The following is a 15,667-nucleotide window of genomic DNA, read 5'->3' as shown; positions in this document are numbered from 1 at the left end:
CGCGTGGCAGCGCAAACCCTCGGTGTCTAGGTATAACGACGTTTCAAGGTGCACGCGGACTTGTTATGGACCGGAGAAAATTGGGTGGTATACACAATGTCGGAAACGTGAAACGCTCGGTCCATCCGCCATTTCGTCTCAGCTTGAAATCCTTTGCTCGCTTGACAAAGAGAGGAGGAAATCGATGTGAGGGTCACGTTCACGTCAGAAACCCCAAAAGACTTGTCGAAGTCATCACATACGCCGCTTTACTTCCATAGTAGATCATGATTTACTTCGAACGGATAAGACTTCATGCGCTCAATTCAACGCCTCTTTAACCTCGCGGAACTTGAGTTGTCAGAATGTTACAAGATGGCGTTCGGTGGGCAATATCATCAGCATTATAACCGAACGACGACGACAAAATTTGAGGGAAGAGCAAGGGAGGGCGGCGGGTTTGTTGTAGAGGGAAAGTGAGGTGGATCGATCTCCGAAGGCCTGGTCCTTCCATCTCGCTTTAGGCGTCCTCGCGCTCCGTCCTTCTTCTCGCTCCGCCGTCGCCGAGTCCTGTGATCTCGGGGATTTCATCACCAGCAAGGCAGGCAGGGAGGCGAAACGGGACCCGGGAAGCACGAGAGGAACACGAGAAACACGGTACGCCAACGGGCCCGGGACCGGCGGACGGATAAAAGCCAATTGAATTTAAATCATGAATACAAACGAAGCGCGGGCGAGGCGGTGCTGCAAACGCCAAAGGCAATCTGGTGGCAGCTTTGTCCCGGTAATGGCTTCATCGGGGGAGGAGTACATCGGGAATACCAGCCTTCTGCCTCCAGCCTCCCTCACCTCGTCGTTCTCTGAACCTCCGCGCTTCCATCTTTGGCTTATACCTACTAGGAAGGCGCTTCCACCCTGTAACGGAGGTCGCTTGCTTGCAGTACTGGAACCAACGAACGACAACCTACCAATCAGGTTCTAAAAAATCCTTTGTCCATTACTTTTGACCAGAGATTTCTGACTTTGCGACCACATTCGCGCATTTTTTCAATACTACAACCGTGTGAACCGAGGATATCCTCTTCTGATGCTTTTTATAACATTATATAAACATTGCGCATTATTATTCTTCACAGACCTGTGACATGATTCGAGGTGAAAACAATCCGGCTCTGGTTAAAGGTCAACCTCCCGTTCCCGACGAGGTGCCAGGGAGTCGAGCGTCGCGACGCCACCCCTTAGGACTCACACGTATAATACATCGCATCTATACATGTGCTTCGTTGCTACGGACGGGCAGAGAGGTGGAGGGGCATCATGTTCGGCAAACACTGTAAACTCGGCGCTTCTTAATCAGCCCTTATTAAGGACTGGCCCATGTTTACTCGGTGTCTACTCCAGGGGCGAAGTCGCAGGTCTTATTTACCGGGCGACGCTCTCCGACTAGAGCAGCATTTTTCATCAACAATTGATCCCCATGTGCCAGGGCTATTATATTGTCGCAGAGTTTCATATCGCGTTCATCCACACCGACATCTATTTTCAAGTAATTTCTTACTTTCAATGGAAATGTTAGATTAACAAAGACAGAATTAGCGATAGTTTTAGGCTTAGTTATAATTCCACGAAACTGATTGTGAATATTGGCAAGGAAAAGATTCAGACCGATTGTCGCCGGGTGCCAAGGCATTCATCGTTCGTCCCTGAACCCCGACGTCCACTTACGTTGTACATGTCAGCCTGCCTACCTACTCTACAACGGAAATAGGGGTGAGCTTCTCGCAATATGCGACTCAACTTGATTACCACCAGTGATTTATTTTATGTCGCCGATAAAAATCGGACACTTTCATCCGCGCTGCTACGATTTCGAGGATGTGGATGTGGATGTGGTAGTCACTTTGCAACTTCGCATTCGACATTATGATGGTTTACAAAGTATAAAAGAGTATGAAAAAATTTAACGTTAAGCACAGATGTAAAACTAAACTAGACTCTAAACACCGATATAAACCCCGAAGTAAAGTCCTCCGGATTTAACAACATCGGCAAGCGTCCGGTAGGACGGACCGATTTCAATCTATGTATAACGATTTTGTTTGCATTGCAATATACAAGCACAGCACGAATTGCCGACTATACCTAGATGATATGTCGTCTGGACGTCCTGCAGGGATCAGTCGTTGTGCTACCTAACTGTATATCGGCAATCTTGGGGCCAATATTGAGCCCTGGTAATCTAATAAAACGTGCTTTACTGCGGGTGCACTTCGGTAGTCGAAATTCGCACTGACCCAGAATTACAAACAAATAGTTTGCAGCAACCTTAAACGCCGACTGAACCGGACAATGGCCATGACGGTAGAGTCGAGCGTCCGGTGATTTAGGGGTTGTTTACCTGGAGTTAAGTACCTTGACGTGTCCGTCACGCACAATATAACCAATTCAAGCCGAATATGAGGCACCGAAGGGACTGTAGCTGGGAAGTCTTTACTAAGAATGCTCAAGTTTAACAACGATCTAAACGAAGTCGTTACACTTTTTGTAAACACTCTTACCTCCTTTTCTTGGGTTGCCGTTCCAGCACGGTGGGCTTGGGGTCTCGTCGTTTGGTCAAAGTGAAAGTTTCTAATTTAAATTGCCTTCTCGGTAAAACGGATACGCGATACAATTTGTCTCTACCGTAAATTTTCCCCTCTTCATTTAGGAGTACGATTTGCAGTACTTGAAAATTCTTAATTAATTTAGCGTAATTTTTCATTGCAGGAATCAAACTACCAGACACTTTATACCTAATTTCTTTGACTAAACTCTAGAATCTATTTATTACAATGATCTATATTCATCTCTACAAATTTTGGAATTGATCCCAAATCCAACTATAGGTGTCATACCCTCTACTATTCATGATACAGTCATCAGGTAACTGATTATTGTGTTAATGTTACAGCCGACGGTGGAACAGAAACTCGGTTCTACGGTGAGCAAGGCATGGAATAGATCATCGGTCGGTACTTGGAAGCAGTGCCAGGTCCGTGCCGTCGAGGTTGAACTGACTCTCCATCGGTCGATAACGAGTACCGACGCGACCATAGATCACCGGTGAGTAACTCTTCTTTGTAACCAAGTAGAATTTGGATATCGAAATGGCCAATGGTAATTCAACCACTGTTGGTATCGGTAATTCATCATTAACAAAGCTCGTTTTCAAATTACTATGAATCTGAGATTTTACACGTTCTACGTTTCGAATGTTGATGATCCTCTGTTCGAATTGGAATCAATCAGCTTCGATTTCCATTAGAATCATACGATGCAAATAATTTTTGACAATATTTCAAGTCCAGTTATTGACTTTACTTTCTTAAACTGAAATACCTCAAAACGACCGTTTCCATGGGCTAATTTGAGGCAGATAAGGTATTTCTCGAATTCATTCTGCAAGGTTCATTCTGCAAGAATACCCAAATCACGCGTGAGAGCAGGTATATCAAAAATACAATACCGAGAATGACTGAACGTTTACGTCACGGGAAGTACAGTACAGCGTTTGGTGACTAGGTGGATAGGTATAAGACTTTTGGAAATGTGATCGTTGCCGCGTTGAACGTTCACCGCCGGCACCTGAGTACGTGACTGACATAAATTTTAACCAGATAGACTCCAGAGACGTGGATTTATTAGAGGTTAAAGGAAATCTTATACAGCACGCCGGCAGCAAAGTCAGTGCCAAGGTTTCGAAAGGCGCCATTGGGTCTGATAAGTCCCGTATCGGTTTACTATTTCAAACCAAAAACCTCCAACGACTGACGTATGCGGTGTGAACGTCGATGAAAATTAGACATCGAATCATTCGGTTGACCATAAAACGGCGATTCTCTTCTCGACGATCATCTCGCGGAGAACACGCGACGCCCCTACTCTATACCATCGCGTAGCGTCTGACCATGCTACTCGACCATCCTCCCGGTCGCATCGAGCATCAAGCGGAGTGGAATAAGGGGATATATAGGGGAACACCGGTGGGCTCGACTGTTTTCGAAGACATTCCAAGCGCCGAAGGGTCTTCGGTCCTCCGCCCTGCTGCTGCACCACTCTGCATCGTCAGCTCGAGCTGCTCCCTAGAAACGGTGCTGCAGTAGGCTATCCTCGTCAGCGTGGACCTCTTGCAACGCAAATACCGCGGCGTAACTGCAGCCAAAGTCGAAGAGTGGGATCAGCGACGCGGTCCAATAATCTGCCGAATCACTTTTTCTCCCTGCCTTCCCCCCCTTCTTATCTTACCTTGTATTTCTTCGTGAACTAGGTATTTCGATGGTTGTTTTATCGCAGCTAAATTATCGTTCTCTCTAGAGAAACGAGACGGCGAATTTTTCATCTTCCAGATGCAGCATCCAGTGATGCTGCACTCATGAAATGGGATCGGTTACCTGAATAGCGAGCATCGCCGGTAATCTTTATGGGATCGCCCGGAGAAAATGTTGCAGCGATGGACCGTAACTGGTTCTATATATATAATAAAACCTGCATCGATCCTGTTCTTGAAAGATAAACGGAACGGCTGTATGGCAATCTTGGTAAATCATCTGTTTCGGACGAATAGTTATAGACCTTCGATATTGTACACCTAGTGCACTGGTACCTTTGCCGACCTAGGAGCCCTTGGTAACCGGGAAGAATAACCGGCGGTGCCAAGCCCAGGCGATCCAGTAAGATGAAACGGGTTTAAAAAAGAAAGTTCGTATATATGCAGCGAGGAGGGCGTCTACAGTCGGCTGAAATTAATTACAGGGGAGAGAAAACGATTTTGTCAATATATACGACGTCGATCTGGTTTTTGTACGTAGAGCTATTGTGCAACCCGGGAAACTTGTGGACGATGCCAGGTATATAATAGACACATTGAACGTATAGTGCGGCGTTGCGTTACGTGTGAGAATTCGACGGCGTGTTTTTTTTTTCTTTATTTAAATTTTTTATTTGATTTTTCTTTTTTTTTTTTATTCCATCTTTCTTAATATATAATTTACAAATTTTCTTAATCAATTTTTATTTATTTATTTATTTATTGTTTTTTATTAGCTTACTTTTTTTTGCATAGGTGTTTTATTAATTATTTTTTGTTCTTTATTATAATCAATCTAAAAATATAATAATAGTTCATTACTTAATCGTATAATAAACTTATACATGTCGTAAGAAATAACAGGAAATCGGGGACTCGGTGACAGAATTTTCAATTATTATAATTCTTTCTTATTTACCATATCATGTACGCCTCGTCCCCTTGTACGTAGATATCACTATACGTATATGTATGCTTCTGTATCCAACTCTCAGGTCGAATACACGTTCACTTCTAGCGCGGTTTTCTATCCTCCTTTGTTTCTTTATTTTTTTGTCTTACTATTTTTTTTCACTAATGTAGTCCGCTGCAGTAGTTTGAAAACTTATATATCCCCCACGTAACTTTATACTTCTATTATAATCGGCGACCAGAGCAGTTCGATTTCGCGGTTCGGCGTACGTTTGTAACGCACAGTTTTTTATGCGACAAAATTCAAATCAGCATGTCCACGTCTTATTCGGAAGACATCAATTTATCGACCACGATATTATATCACACTTATTATAACAATTGTACACCCGTGGGGTACTCGTACTAGCGAAATCATTCGCCTGTATCGTATATTTATTTTATCACTACAATTAACTTTCAATTTCTCTCTCTGGTCGGGATTTACCTTTTGCTAAGCTATTAAAAATCTTCAGATTTCATCATTGAATTTTGCATATTTGTAAAACTGTAAATATAAATATATCACATTATGATATTATTTCATTTATAGACTTTGCGTTGTTGTAAATTTGTTTTTTAAAACTCCGCCGCTTGTTTGACGATGAAATATAGTGATCTAATAATCAAACTTGAGCTACTGACATGTTAAGTTTTATAAAAAATGTTTTCATTCTTACCGTAGTAAAAGAATAACGTAAAAACAAAACATATGTGACACATGAAACATTTAAAACATTTTTCCTTACGAATTAGGCAACAAGTAGTAGGTATACGCGAAAAGATGGCCGATTTACGTAGTATAGCCACGTCATGAGTCCCGGTAGCCGTCGCAAGCTAAAATACGTATATGGTTGTAACTTTTGAACGTCAGGTATAGATACATGAAAGCCAGTTTTATATATGGATTTCGGCGCGCGTAGCGCTGCGAACGGACATCAATATGCGGGTGCTTCGCAGAGGCTACAAAGAACGTTAATAGCCCCCCTCTCCCTCCTCCCCCCCCCTACCCTCCGCCCCTGCCGCCGAGTAACCTGACGTTGGAAAAAAAAAATTCTGCCATCGTTGAGAAGGGTCGGGCGCGTATGTATACATATACATATACGTATATATAAGTATTTTTAGACGAAAGGAGGACTCTGCAGGATCCCTGGAGAACGGTGAGCAGAGGAGCAGAGAACGAAAGGACCGTGTGGGGAGGCTGGGAGGTGGCAGGTAGGGTAACCTCGAGCCTCCGAAGCGGGGACCTGTATTGCACCTGTTGGTTGCCACCGTAACGGTGGCACAGGTATACCACGTGACCATAAAATTTGCATCAAACACAACACGGAGCCGAGACAAGTCGCTTATACATTCCCAATTCCGGTTACAGCGTCAAGGCAACAAAGAGTCGAAGGAACTCTTAACGCGAGCCTGCATCTACGTCATCGACCCGCTTCTTCTCATCCCGGCTTCTCTTTGACCCACAGAGTTGATACTAACTCGGCTGTATAAGGCATTCGTGTAAGGCATATTGTTATAATATATGGTAGAAAAAAGGAGGCTGCGGAACCGAACTGCAATGCGCGTGGCCGCCGTGTACAGCACTTCTCTTATAAGATATCACTTCGGAAATTAATATTATTAATATTATTATTGTTATTACCATTACTATTATTGTTTTTCATTATAATATTTACACGAAATAGTATAGGCCTGATAATTATATATAGCTATCGTTTATCTTTTATCTTTATGACACAGAAATGGCTGGTTTCTGAGAAGGGCGGTTCGAAGAGTCAGTTTCCCTCGTTTATTATTATGATAACTCGTCGAAGTTACACTTTTCTTATATATACCCGTTGGACGATTATCCATGTCAGTTGCACGACGAAAGGTATGTAGAAAAATGTATATAGGTACGGATTATAATCATGATATTGCGCGCAAACTCTCAATATAATTTTCCTCTTCTTTTGTCGTCCCCACCATTTGTATAAGCCGCGAGCTTCAAAGCACTGCACGCACTGCGTTGACGGATTGCCGAGAATTTTTCTTAACGGATGACGTTATGTCCTATAAATTCCTTTCCCGCCGACTGAATCGCTCTAGGCTCGCTTAGGCTGTCCATACCATATTTGCACCATCGCCACGGTGTGTTGAACGACTAAACCATGGTACAGACAGTAGTAAAAACGGCATTCGTCAGCCTCGGTAGTTCTTTCATCGTCAGCAATCACCAGCGCAGGTCTTGATTATTTTACAACCACGCGTTGATTATCCTGAGACATACCGATGCGCTCAAGATAAACATTTTTGCAATCAATTCCTTGACTCGAAAAGGCTTCTTTCATTTTACACGTTATGACGCGATCTGACGTCCCGTTTCTCATCGAGAACACGATAGCCGTCGTTATCCTGCTGCAGAGAGTTCCATCCTCGATTAACCTCCTACCGGACCCCGTAGAGGGAAATCCTACCGGCGCATTATGTCGGCGATTGTGAATCCTTGCCTGACTGGTGCTGGTCTCGGAGGCGGCGGTGGTTGCGGGGTTGGTGCCCTGGGGGGTCGGTTCTCCTCTTCCCGTTCTCGTTCTCGTTCTCGTTCCCGCTGCCTCTCCCGTTCCCTTTCCCGTTCCCTCTCGCGTTCCCGTTCCCTCTCAAGTTCCCTCTCGATTCCGCGTTCCCGTTCCCGTTCCCGTTCTTGGAGTTCAAGGAGGACCCGCGACGGTCCCGGAGAGCCTAGCCGCCGTCGGTAAGAGGTGAGGATTAACGGCGGAGGCGGGGGAAGTGGCGGCGGTGGATTTTGCATCGTTGAAAGGCCCCCGCCGCTCGTCATCGTCGAGGGTTTCACCTGGAGTAGGTCCCGTCGTATCTGGAGCTGCGGTCTGCCCTGCATCGGGGGCTGAGGCGATGGCGGGGGGTAGCTGGTGGCGCCGTTACCCGTCGAAGACGCTGACGCCGAGGAGGATGAAGAGGGGCCCGGCAGGGATGAGCAGCCCGAGGACGAGGGTCCAGGCTCGGGGCCGCAATCCTCCTCGGGGCTGTCGTCGTCCCTCATCGCCTCCTCGAGGGCCTCGGGGGGAACATCGCCGACGGCGTGGGTCAGGGCGTGTCTCCTGAGGTCGCAGTTCCTCCGGAACACTTTGCCGCAGGACGTGCACTCGTACGGCTTGTGATCCGTGTGCGTAAGCAGGTGAGTCTTGAGGTTGCTTCGCTGGTTAAAACTGCGGGCGCATACCGGACACTTGTGGGGCGATTCCTCCATGTGGAGGATTTTGTGGACCGCCAGGGTCCGGCTCTGGCAGAAACCCTTGCCGCACTCGCCGCATTTGAATGGCTTCTCTTTGCTGTGGATGTACCTGTGAATGGGAGAAAAATTATCCTGGGTTAATTCAAGTCGGTGCATAGCAACTAAACGGCCGCCAAACAGGTAAAGTAAACTTCGGTAGGCGGTAGATATCGATTTTGTTTTCTTCCTCCCTCCCCCGCAACTCCACCGAAGGTAATTGTACACTAGGATAAAAACTAAGCCCCGATACCCGGTTGTAAAACGACACTTGAAGTGGGCCCGGTTATTACTCGCAGCGGGCTGCGCAACGTGCGCGTTCACGCGTACATTACGCCTAATTTCTTCCCTGCCAGCGTAAGCCCTGCAGAATATCGAGTGATCGACTTGCGAGCGCGCGCTAACGAGGTTGTAAGGCTTGATAGAGAAGGGAAAAGCACATTTTTCGTCAAATTTTAAAGGCGAAGCAAGCTCTAAAACAAAATCCGATCGTTGAAATGAAATGAAACGAAGCGAACTCGCGTGCAATATTATAATATGAAATCGTCTGTTATCAGATTGATTTTCCGGTTGATTTGAGCCCCGCGTAATTGAGAGGAGAATTGCATCATAATCGAACACCTGCAGCAACGCTTAAACTCACCGATGATCCCTGAGATGGTCCTGCCGGCGAAACGCCTTGCCGCATATGTCGCAGCTGTAGGGTCTCTCGTCGGTGTGAGTTCTCTCGTGTATCAGTAGATTGTAAGACTTGGTGAATTGCCGATTGCAGAATTTGCATATGAACTGTTTCTTCGGTCTGGAGGCCCTCCCGGGCGCCCTGAGGAGCCGCCTGTCGAGATGCTGATGACCCAGGGGTCCACCGGGAGGATAGAGAGCCGAGCTCCCCGGAAAGGGGCCCGCGAATACGGGGTACCCGGGGGGCGGTTCGAGGAGAGGCGGGGGCGGGAGGAGGAGGGCCCTCGCCGCGAGTTCCTTCCGCTTGTCGGCCATCATGGCCATGATCTCGTAGCTCGAGGACGACTTCCTAGCGGTGTTTTCGGCTCCGTCGTGCTCGCCGCTCGACGACGTCGACGAGGACGGGGGTCCCGACAGGTGGGAGTGCATCTCCCCCGGGTACGGGGCCAGGTGGAGACGCGACGGGACGACCGGGACGAACGCCGAGGACTCACGGTGGTGCGGATGTCCCAGACCGGCGACCAGGCTGTGGTGATGATGGTGGTACGCAGCCAGCGCACCGGAGGGGTCGAAGCTCCTCGAGGACGAGGGTCCGGCCCCGGATGACGAGCTGGACGAGCCGGGGCCCGACCGGGCCGAAGGTCCCAGGATATCACGACCCCGGCCGACGTCCTCCGACGCCGAGGAGACGACGAGGTCGGTCGGCATTCTGCGGGAGGTACCTGAAACCGACAAGAGAAACTGCGGGTGACGGTGCGATTGGGAGCAGTAGGCGAAGGCGATCGATGTCGGATCGCGAGGATACTCGCAACACACGCGGATATTACGTAGCAGGTAATATCGCGCATTTACGGTGTTGAATTAAGATCCTGGCTAATCGTGCCGCCGATTCGCGCACCGCAGATTACGGTTAAGTATGTAGCCTCCGTGACTAAAGATATACGAGCATATTTCGACGGTTTTATTGCACCTCAGAGTAGGTGTGTATGTATAATATATATGTATCGTGGATTTGGATACTTCTTTGTATGGAATCGCGGTCGTCTTATCATCGCGGCGCGATAATTGTCGTCTTTGAAAATAGATAAATAACAATGAACCGCTCAACGCCCGCGGCGTTTATCGTCAACGATATTACACCTACTCCACGACCATAACAAAATTGAATTGCGATATTGACCAGGATGGCAAAGAATCGAAGCCGCGATCCTCGCATCGGCGTTTCGCGTTGGAAACCGTAGATAAGCGGCAGAAGCGGGTTGACCGGAAATTTTAGTATCTCGAATTTCCCGGAACGTCGGTGTAGCCGCGGTTATCTCAACAAACACACCTGCCAACATGGCTTCCGCAGACATCATGGCTGATTGCGGCAGCCATGTTGGATCGGTTGGATACGAATCCCGCATAACGCGGGGTGCGCGGACCGACCGAATGAAAGGGTTGACCGCGCGGCACTCACCTTCTGGCTATATTTCCTTTGCGAAACTCCCAGGGAGCCGCGATCGCATTTCCAGGTCTCTGTTTGGGACTCCTCGATCCTCCTTAACGAATTGAGGGCAGGAAGCTGGGCCCGCTGCGAAGCAGGCAGTAGAACGCGGAACACGCACTACCGAAACCACTCTATCAAGATCACTCACACAAGATCGGTTCACTGGTCCAGCCTAGGAGCAATGCACCAAGAGGAGGTTTGGTCTGGCACATTCTACCCACTTCCACTTCGAGTACTCCGAATGGCCAGTCGTCCGACACTCGTTTATCAATCACCACGGCTTCATGTCGCCGTTTGCAAAGTGAAGTAGAAAATCGGCAAAACAAACAAACAAGCTAAATATCGGCACACGTTCGACGATACTTTGACTCGGAAAAAATATCCCCGCGGACCGACGGTATACCGTGCGAGATAGAAGAGCTCGAACTGCGTGTCGGACGCCGTCAGGTAGGCTCATCTACGCACACCCACGCAGGTGGGTCTCACACACGGATTCACGCATGCCACACGAGCCAAGGGACGGGGAGTCGTTCAGCGGCCGCTAGTAGCGCTGCTGCTGGATGCTGCGGCGTTGCTCTGGCTCTCTCGGGCCTTTCTCTCTCCCGAGAGAGCGACGAAGACGAGGTTCCTTGCCTGCCTGCCTGCCTGCTTGCCTGCCTGCCTGCCTGCCTTCGCTGAGCCAGAAGTACTCGGCAGGGGGAGAGCGGCCAGTGGAGGGCGGGGGTCGGGGGGGAGGGAGCGGGGCTTCAGGTATAACACAGACGATGCCGCGCAGGTTGAACGCAGGAGGTATACCTATAAGCTGGTAGGATAGGTATGGGAGCCGCAGGTGCGCACCTGAGTGTCTCGGGGCCCCGCACTCCCCCAGCTCCCCCTGCTCCCCTCCCCCAAATGGGCTTGTACCCATTAATTCGCACTCGGCTCGGCTTATTACAAGATGTAACGTCCAGGCTCAATTACGCCTAATTAAAATCGTTGAATATACATAACGGTCTCGGTTCGCGAGAGGGGAATTATTCACCCGATGCACGCGGTTTGCCTTCGGCCGATCCGTGGACCCCGGCGTAGATATAGTGTAAAGTTGAGTATTAGTCTATAGAAATTCTAACGGCAGGCCGTTCGATGCTCCGTAACGGCGGAATTCAATTTTCCGCACGATGGCTGCAGAGCGCAGATGCGGTGGCTTGACTAATTTTAATGCCGTTCCGCGCCGACGGACAAAGAAAAGAGGAGCCGTAACAGCGGCCCGATGCGATTTACGAAAGACACATCGACATGTTTGGAGAAAATTTGTCTCGCATCCAATTCCTCCACGCCGATAAAAAAATTATCTCGCTTGCCTAAATGAGCCGGCTGGATCGGGAGGATCCGAAGAAGCGCACCCGCGACTGCCGATCAAGAGGCAATCCAAGGGGCTTCTAGGAACCCTTTCGCAGTTTGCAGCCGCCCCCCGCGGCGCGGTATTGACCGCAGGAGCGGAATAGATCCGGTGGCAAAAATATACAAAGACAGGTTGTAAATGCACCTGTGGTAAGCTTGTTTTGGGCCCGGCACTGGGCCTGGAAAGACTCCGCGGAGGTGGGGGACGGTCGCTGCACCCCGCCGATGGCCACCGGCGCTGGGCGCCCGCGTCTCGACGCCGGTCGCCGACGCCCAGCCAGACTCACGCAGGAAAACCCGATCCACCGGGTAAGAAGCCGGTGCACGGGCTGATTCACCTCTGTACTTGCGCTGCCGTGCGGCTCCCAGTTTTTTGCAAATGGTGGGACAAAAAACGAGGAGCCGTGCGCTCGCCCGCCGTGTTTCTGGTCCTCCGCTCCTCGGAGACGAGCCTTCAAACTTTTCCTGCGATATGAACGGGAAATCGCATCGATAATGAAATAGGAAAATTACAGCTTCGGCATAAGGTGATTCGTGAAAACGCTCTGGTTTCGCGCCTTCCATTTCTTATCTGTATAAATTCCTTCCACTGCACTTAGAGTCGCCGGACGTGCTCTGCTGCTGCTGCTGCTGCTGCTGCGGTGCATGCAACCGAGTCTGTGAGGTCGTTTTGCTCACTGAACTAGTTCCCTTTCCTCCTTCCTCTCTGCTCCTCCTCCGACAGACGGACAGACGGACGGACGGACGGACGGGCGAGAGGGCAGACGGACGTGCCTCTTATCCCCTGGGTACATACAGATACGTGTTCCTCTGTGTGCACACTGTTACTTACGGTGCGCAGGGGGAATAGACGGGAAGATCGAGTCCGGCACACGGACAGCCTGGCATGGCATGGCATGGCATGGCATGGCGCATACCGTCCGACGCGTAATGAGAACGTACCGGCTATCTACGGCGTATCAAAGACGCGCGGTGCTCTTCGCAACTGACCGTAGGTATACATATACGATATACATACTTGTACCTCCGGTGTCTCGACCGTGCAGGACTTTCAGCCTCAGCCTCTGGAGCCTGAATCGAGCCACCGCGTCCCGTTCTAATGTTCCGTAATCGGTTCGTTTCGTTTCCCCTCTGCTGTTTCTTTTCCTTTCTCTTTTTTCTTTTTATTTACTTTTTATTTCTTCTTATTTTTAGTTATTCGTCCCACTCGACCTCAGCGACTGGCAACTGCTCTGAACCGAATATTCCACGTTACGGAATTAAAGGCCAATTCGGCTGGGTCGTACTGTTGTTCTACGGATTATCATCGGGTAGGTATCGGTTTGCACTCGGAGTGTCGATAAAAAATTCCAACAGCACGATTCGATCGTTCAATCTTATCGAGGCGGATACAAAATAAAAAAAAAAAAAAAACTTGTCCACGCGACTGCGGCGATAAGAGGACTGGAAACAATTTGTTTACACGCTGAAAACGTCGTGTGCAATCCGTGTTATTATAGGTGCGCACAAATCTGAAGATTTTAAAACTTACTTACCTTGTAACTCATCGCCGATGTGTATAATCGTAATTTGTAATTTGTCTCAATAATCTGTGTTTAGTGATGAACTTGTAAGAAAAACGTTCGATGAATTTAAATGCATGGTAACGATAGCTCTTCGAATAATGTATATGGTAATGCGAGTCGAGGGAATTAATTGCGCGACTCTATCTTCGAGGGGGGATCACTTCGAGTTGCAAGGGACTCGCTGAAGATTTAATAACCCACGAAACGTTGGAATACCTTTTATGATTCATGAACATTAGTAGTTTTCATACCCGTGTCGTGTAAACGCGACTCGACGAATCAGTCACCGATTTTTCCCCCTCTTCCAAGGTTTCTGTACTGTAATTATTATAGGCGTGTATGGTAAATGGATTGGCATTAACGTAAGCTTTGGTGCATCATTTTATTCTAAACACAGAAGTTTGACGACTGGCTTGCAGCCTTTTGTCGACGAGAAGATTCTCCTGAAAATAATCGGAGACGAGCAGAGGGTCACGAAGAGGCCGGAACCACTTGGCCGTTTGCTGTATCTTATACTCCAGTCGGGATAAAAATTGCCTTTAGCTAATTCTATACGAATTACGATACACAATATAGAATGACTTCTGCTTACACCGAATACAATTAATTCATAATTTCAAATATTGCCAGTTCGCCGTAAAGATTCCTTCTTAAAATCTTTTCATCTCCGTTCGTGAAATTCAAGTGAGAAAAAATTCTAATATTAAAACCGAGGCTGTAGTGGTTTGGTTTTGAAATATGTTATACCTTCAGTGGTTTGAAATTCAACGAAGGTATTCTTTGCGGCATATAATATTCATAATACGATAAGTCCGAGCTGAGGATTGTTGTTCTCGCTCATTGCTGACGTCGAATAATTCTTGGAGCGCGGGTAAATTAATATTACAAGTTTTGCACGTACGCTGCTTTAGCAGCGTTTAAATATTGTAAGAAGGGAATAATTTCTTTTGAACACATGCTTTTGGAAAGTTAGATTTTCGAGGCCTGCGGGGCGTGCGTCAAGTGCCCCATTTCTTAACAGTGCCGTAAAACTACGCTGGCACATGCGCTTCACTGAAATTCTCAATTTTGCACACTAGGGCTTTCTTGGCGCATATGTGCACTTTCCGATAACTTAATTTCACGCGCGGACTTTACGTACCGACATTAAATTTTTATATCACATTCGTTTGCTTCTCGAATCAAACTTTCCTTCGCAGGTGTTAGAAATATCTGTGTGTGTCACACGTGCAGATGAGTGATATCTGACTCGTGTGTTTAGAGCTCTCGCCTTGGCTCATGCTGCAAACACACATCCACTTTTCGCTCTTGTAACACAATATACTATTTTTCTCTGATTCTGACGACGTCGGTATTTTTCACTTATCGTTTCTCGGATATCATCTCCTCGAATGGGAATTTATGTTCAATATAATATACCTTTTTTTCTAACAGTCGGTGCGGTAAATGCCCACAATACATGGGGCTAAAAGTAATCTTTACGGCAAGCAAACAATATATCGAAGGGTCCTATGGAAACAGACGTATTTCGGCGGGCCAGATAGAACGGACGTATTTTGCCGGGAATTCTAGAACGGACGTATCTCGAAAGATGCTACAAGTTGTGTATAGAGCTCTGTATACACTTGCTGTAGCATCTTTTGAGATACGTTGGTTCTAAATAGCTCGGCCAAATACGTCCGTTCTATCTGATCCGCCAAAATACGTCTATTTCCATAGGACCCATTGATAATATGAGCTTCAAAAATTGTATTTGACAAATCTAAAAATACGTTATAGAGGGATTCGTAGGAATGGGAACACCGTGAAGCACATCTGTGTACGTATATAATAATCCGTGCGTGTATATAAGTGTAGGAATGCCGTACTGCTACGTGCATATTAGGTACATTACTATACCTCAGCCTCGAAACTAAGATGAGTAATTATACATATGCCTATAGACGTCAATATACGTGTACACATGGATGAACCTAACACATACGTACATGCACCATCGTTCGTAGATGCTT

At 47.6% G+C, this 15,667-nt stretch overlaps 1 protein-coding gene across 1 annotated transcript; it reads right to left on the bottom strand.

The window, feature by feature from the left end:
* Positions 1 to 7,669: 7,669 nt before the first annotated feature.
* On the bottom strand, positions 7,670 to 11,344 carry LOC124416606 (protein bowel). The gene is made up of 3 exons (XM_046897829.1): positions 10,681 to 11,344; positions 9,187 to 9,943; positions 7,670 to 8,616 (listed from the first exon to the last, which is right to left on the bottom strand). The coding sequence occupies exons 2-3, from the start codon at positions 9,927 to 9,929 to the stop codon at positions 7,731 to 7,733; spliced, it is 1,629 nt and encodes a 542-aa protein (XP_046753785.1). The 5' UTR covers positions 9,930 to 9,943; positions 10,681 to 11,344; the 3' UTR covers positions 7,670 to 7,730.
* Between the last annotated feature and the right edge of the window lie 4,323 nt (positions 11,345 to 15,667).

This window comes from Diprion similis, chromosome 2, assembly GCF_021155765.1.
Source record: "Diprion similis isolate iyDipSimi1 chromosome 2, iyDipSimi1.1, whole genome shotgun sequence".
NCBI lineage: Eukaryota > Metazoa > Arthropoda > Insecta > Hymenoptera > Diprionidae > Diprion > Diprion similis.
Note: the sequence above shows the minus strand (reverse complement) of the source record. Positions and strands in the feature narration are given on the sequence as shown.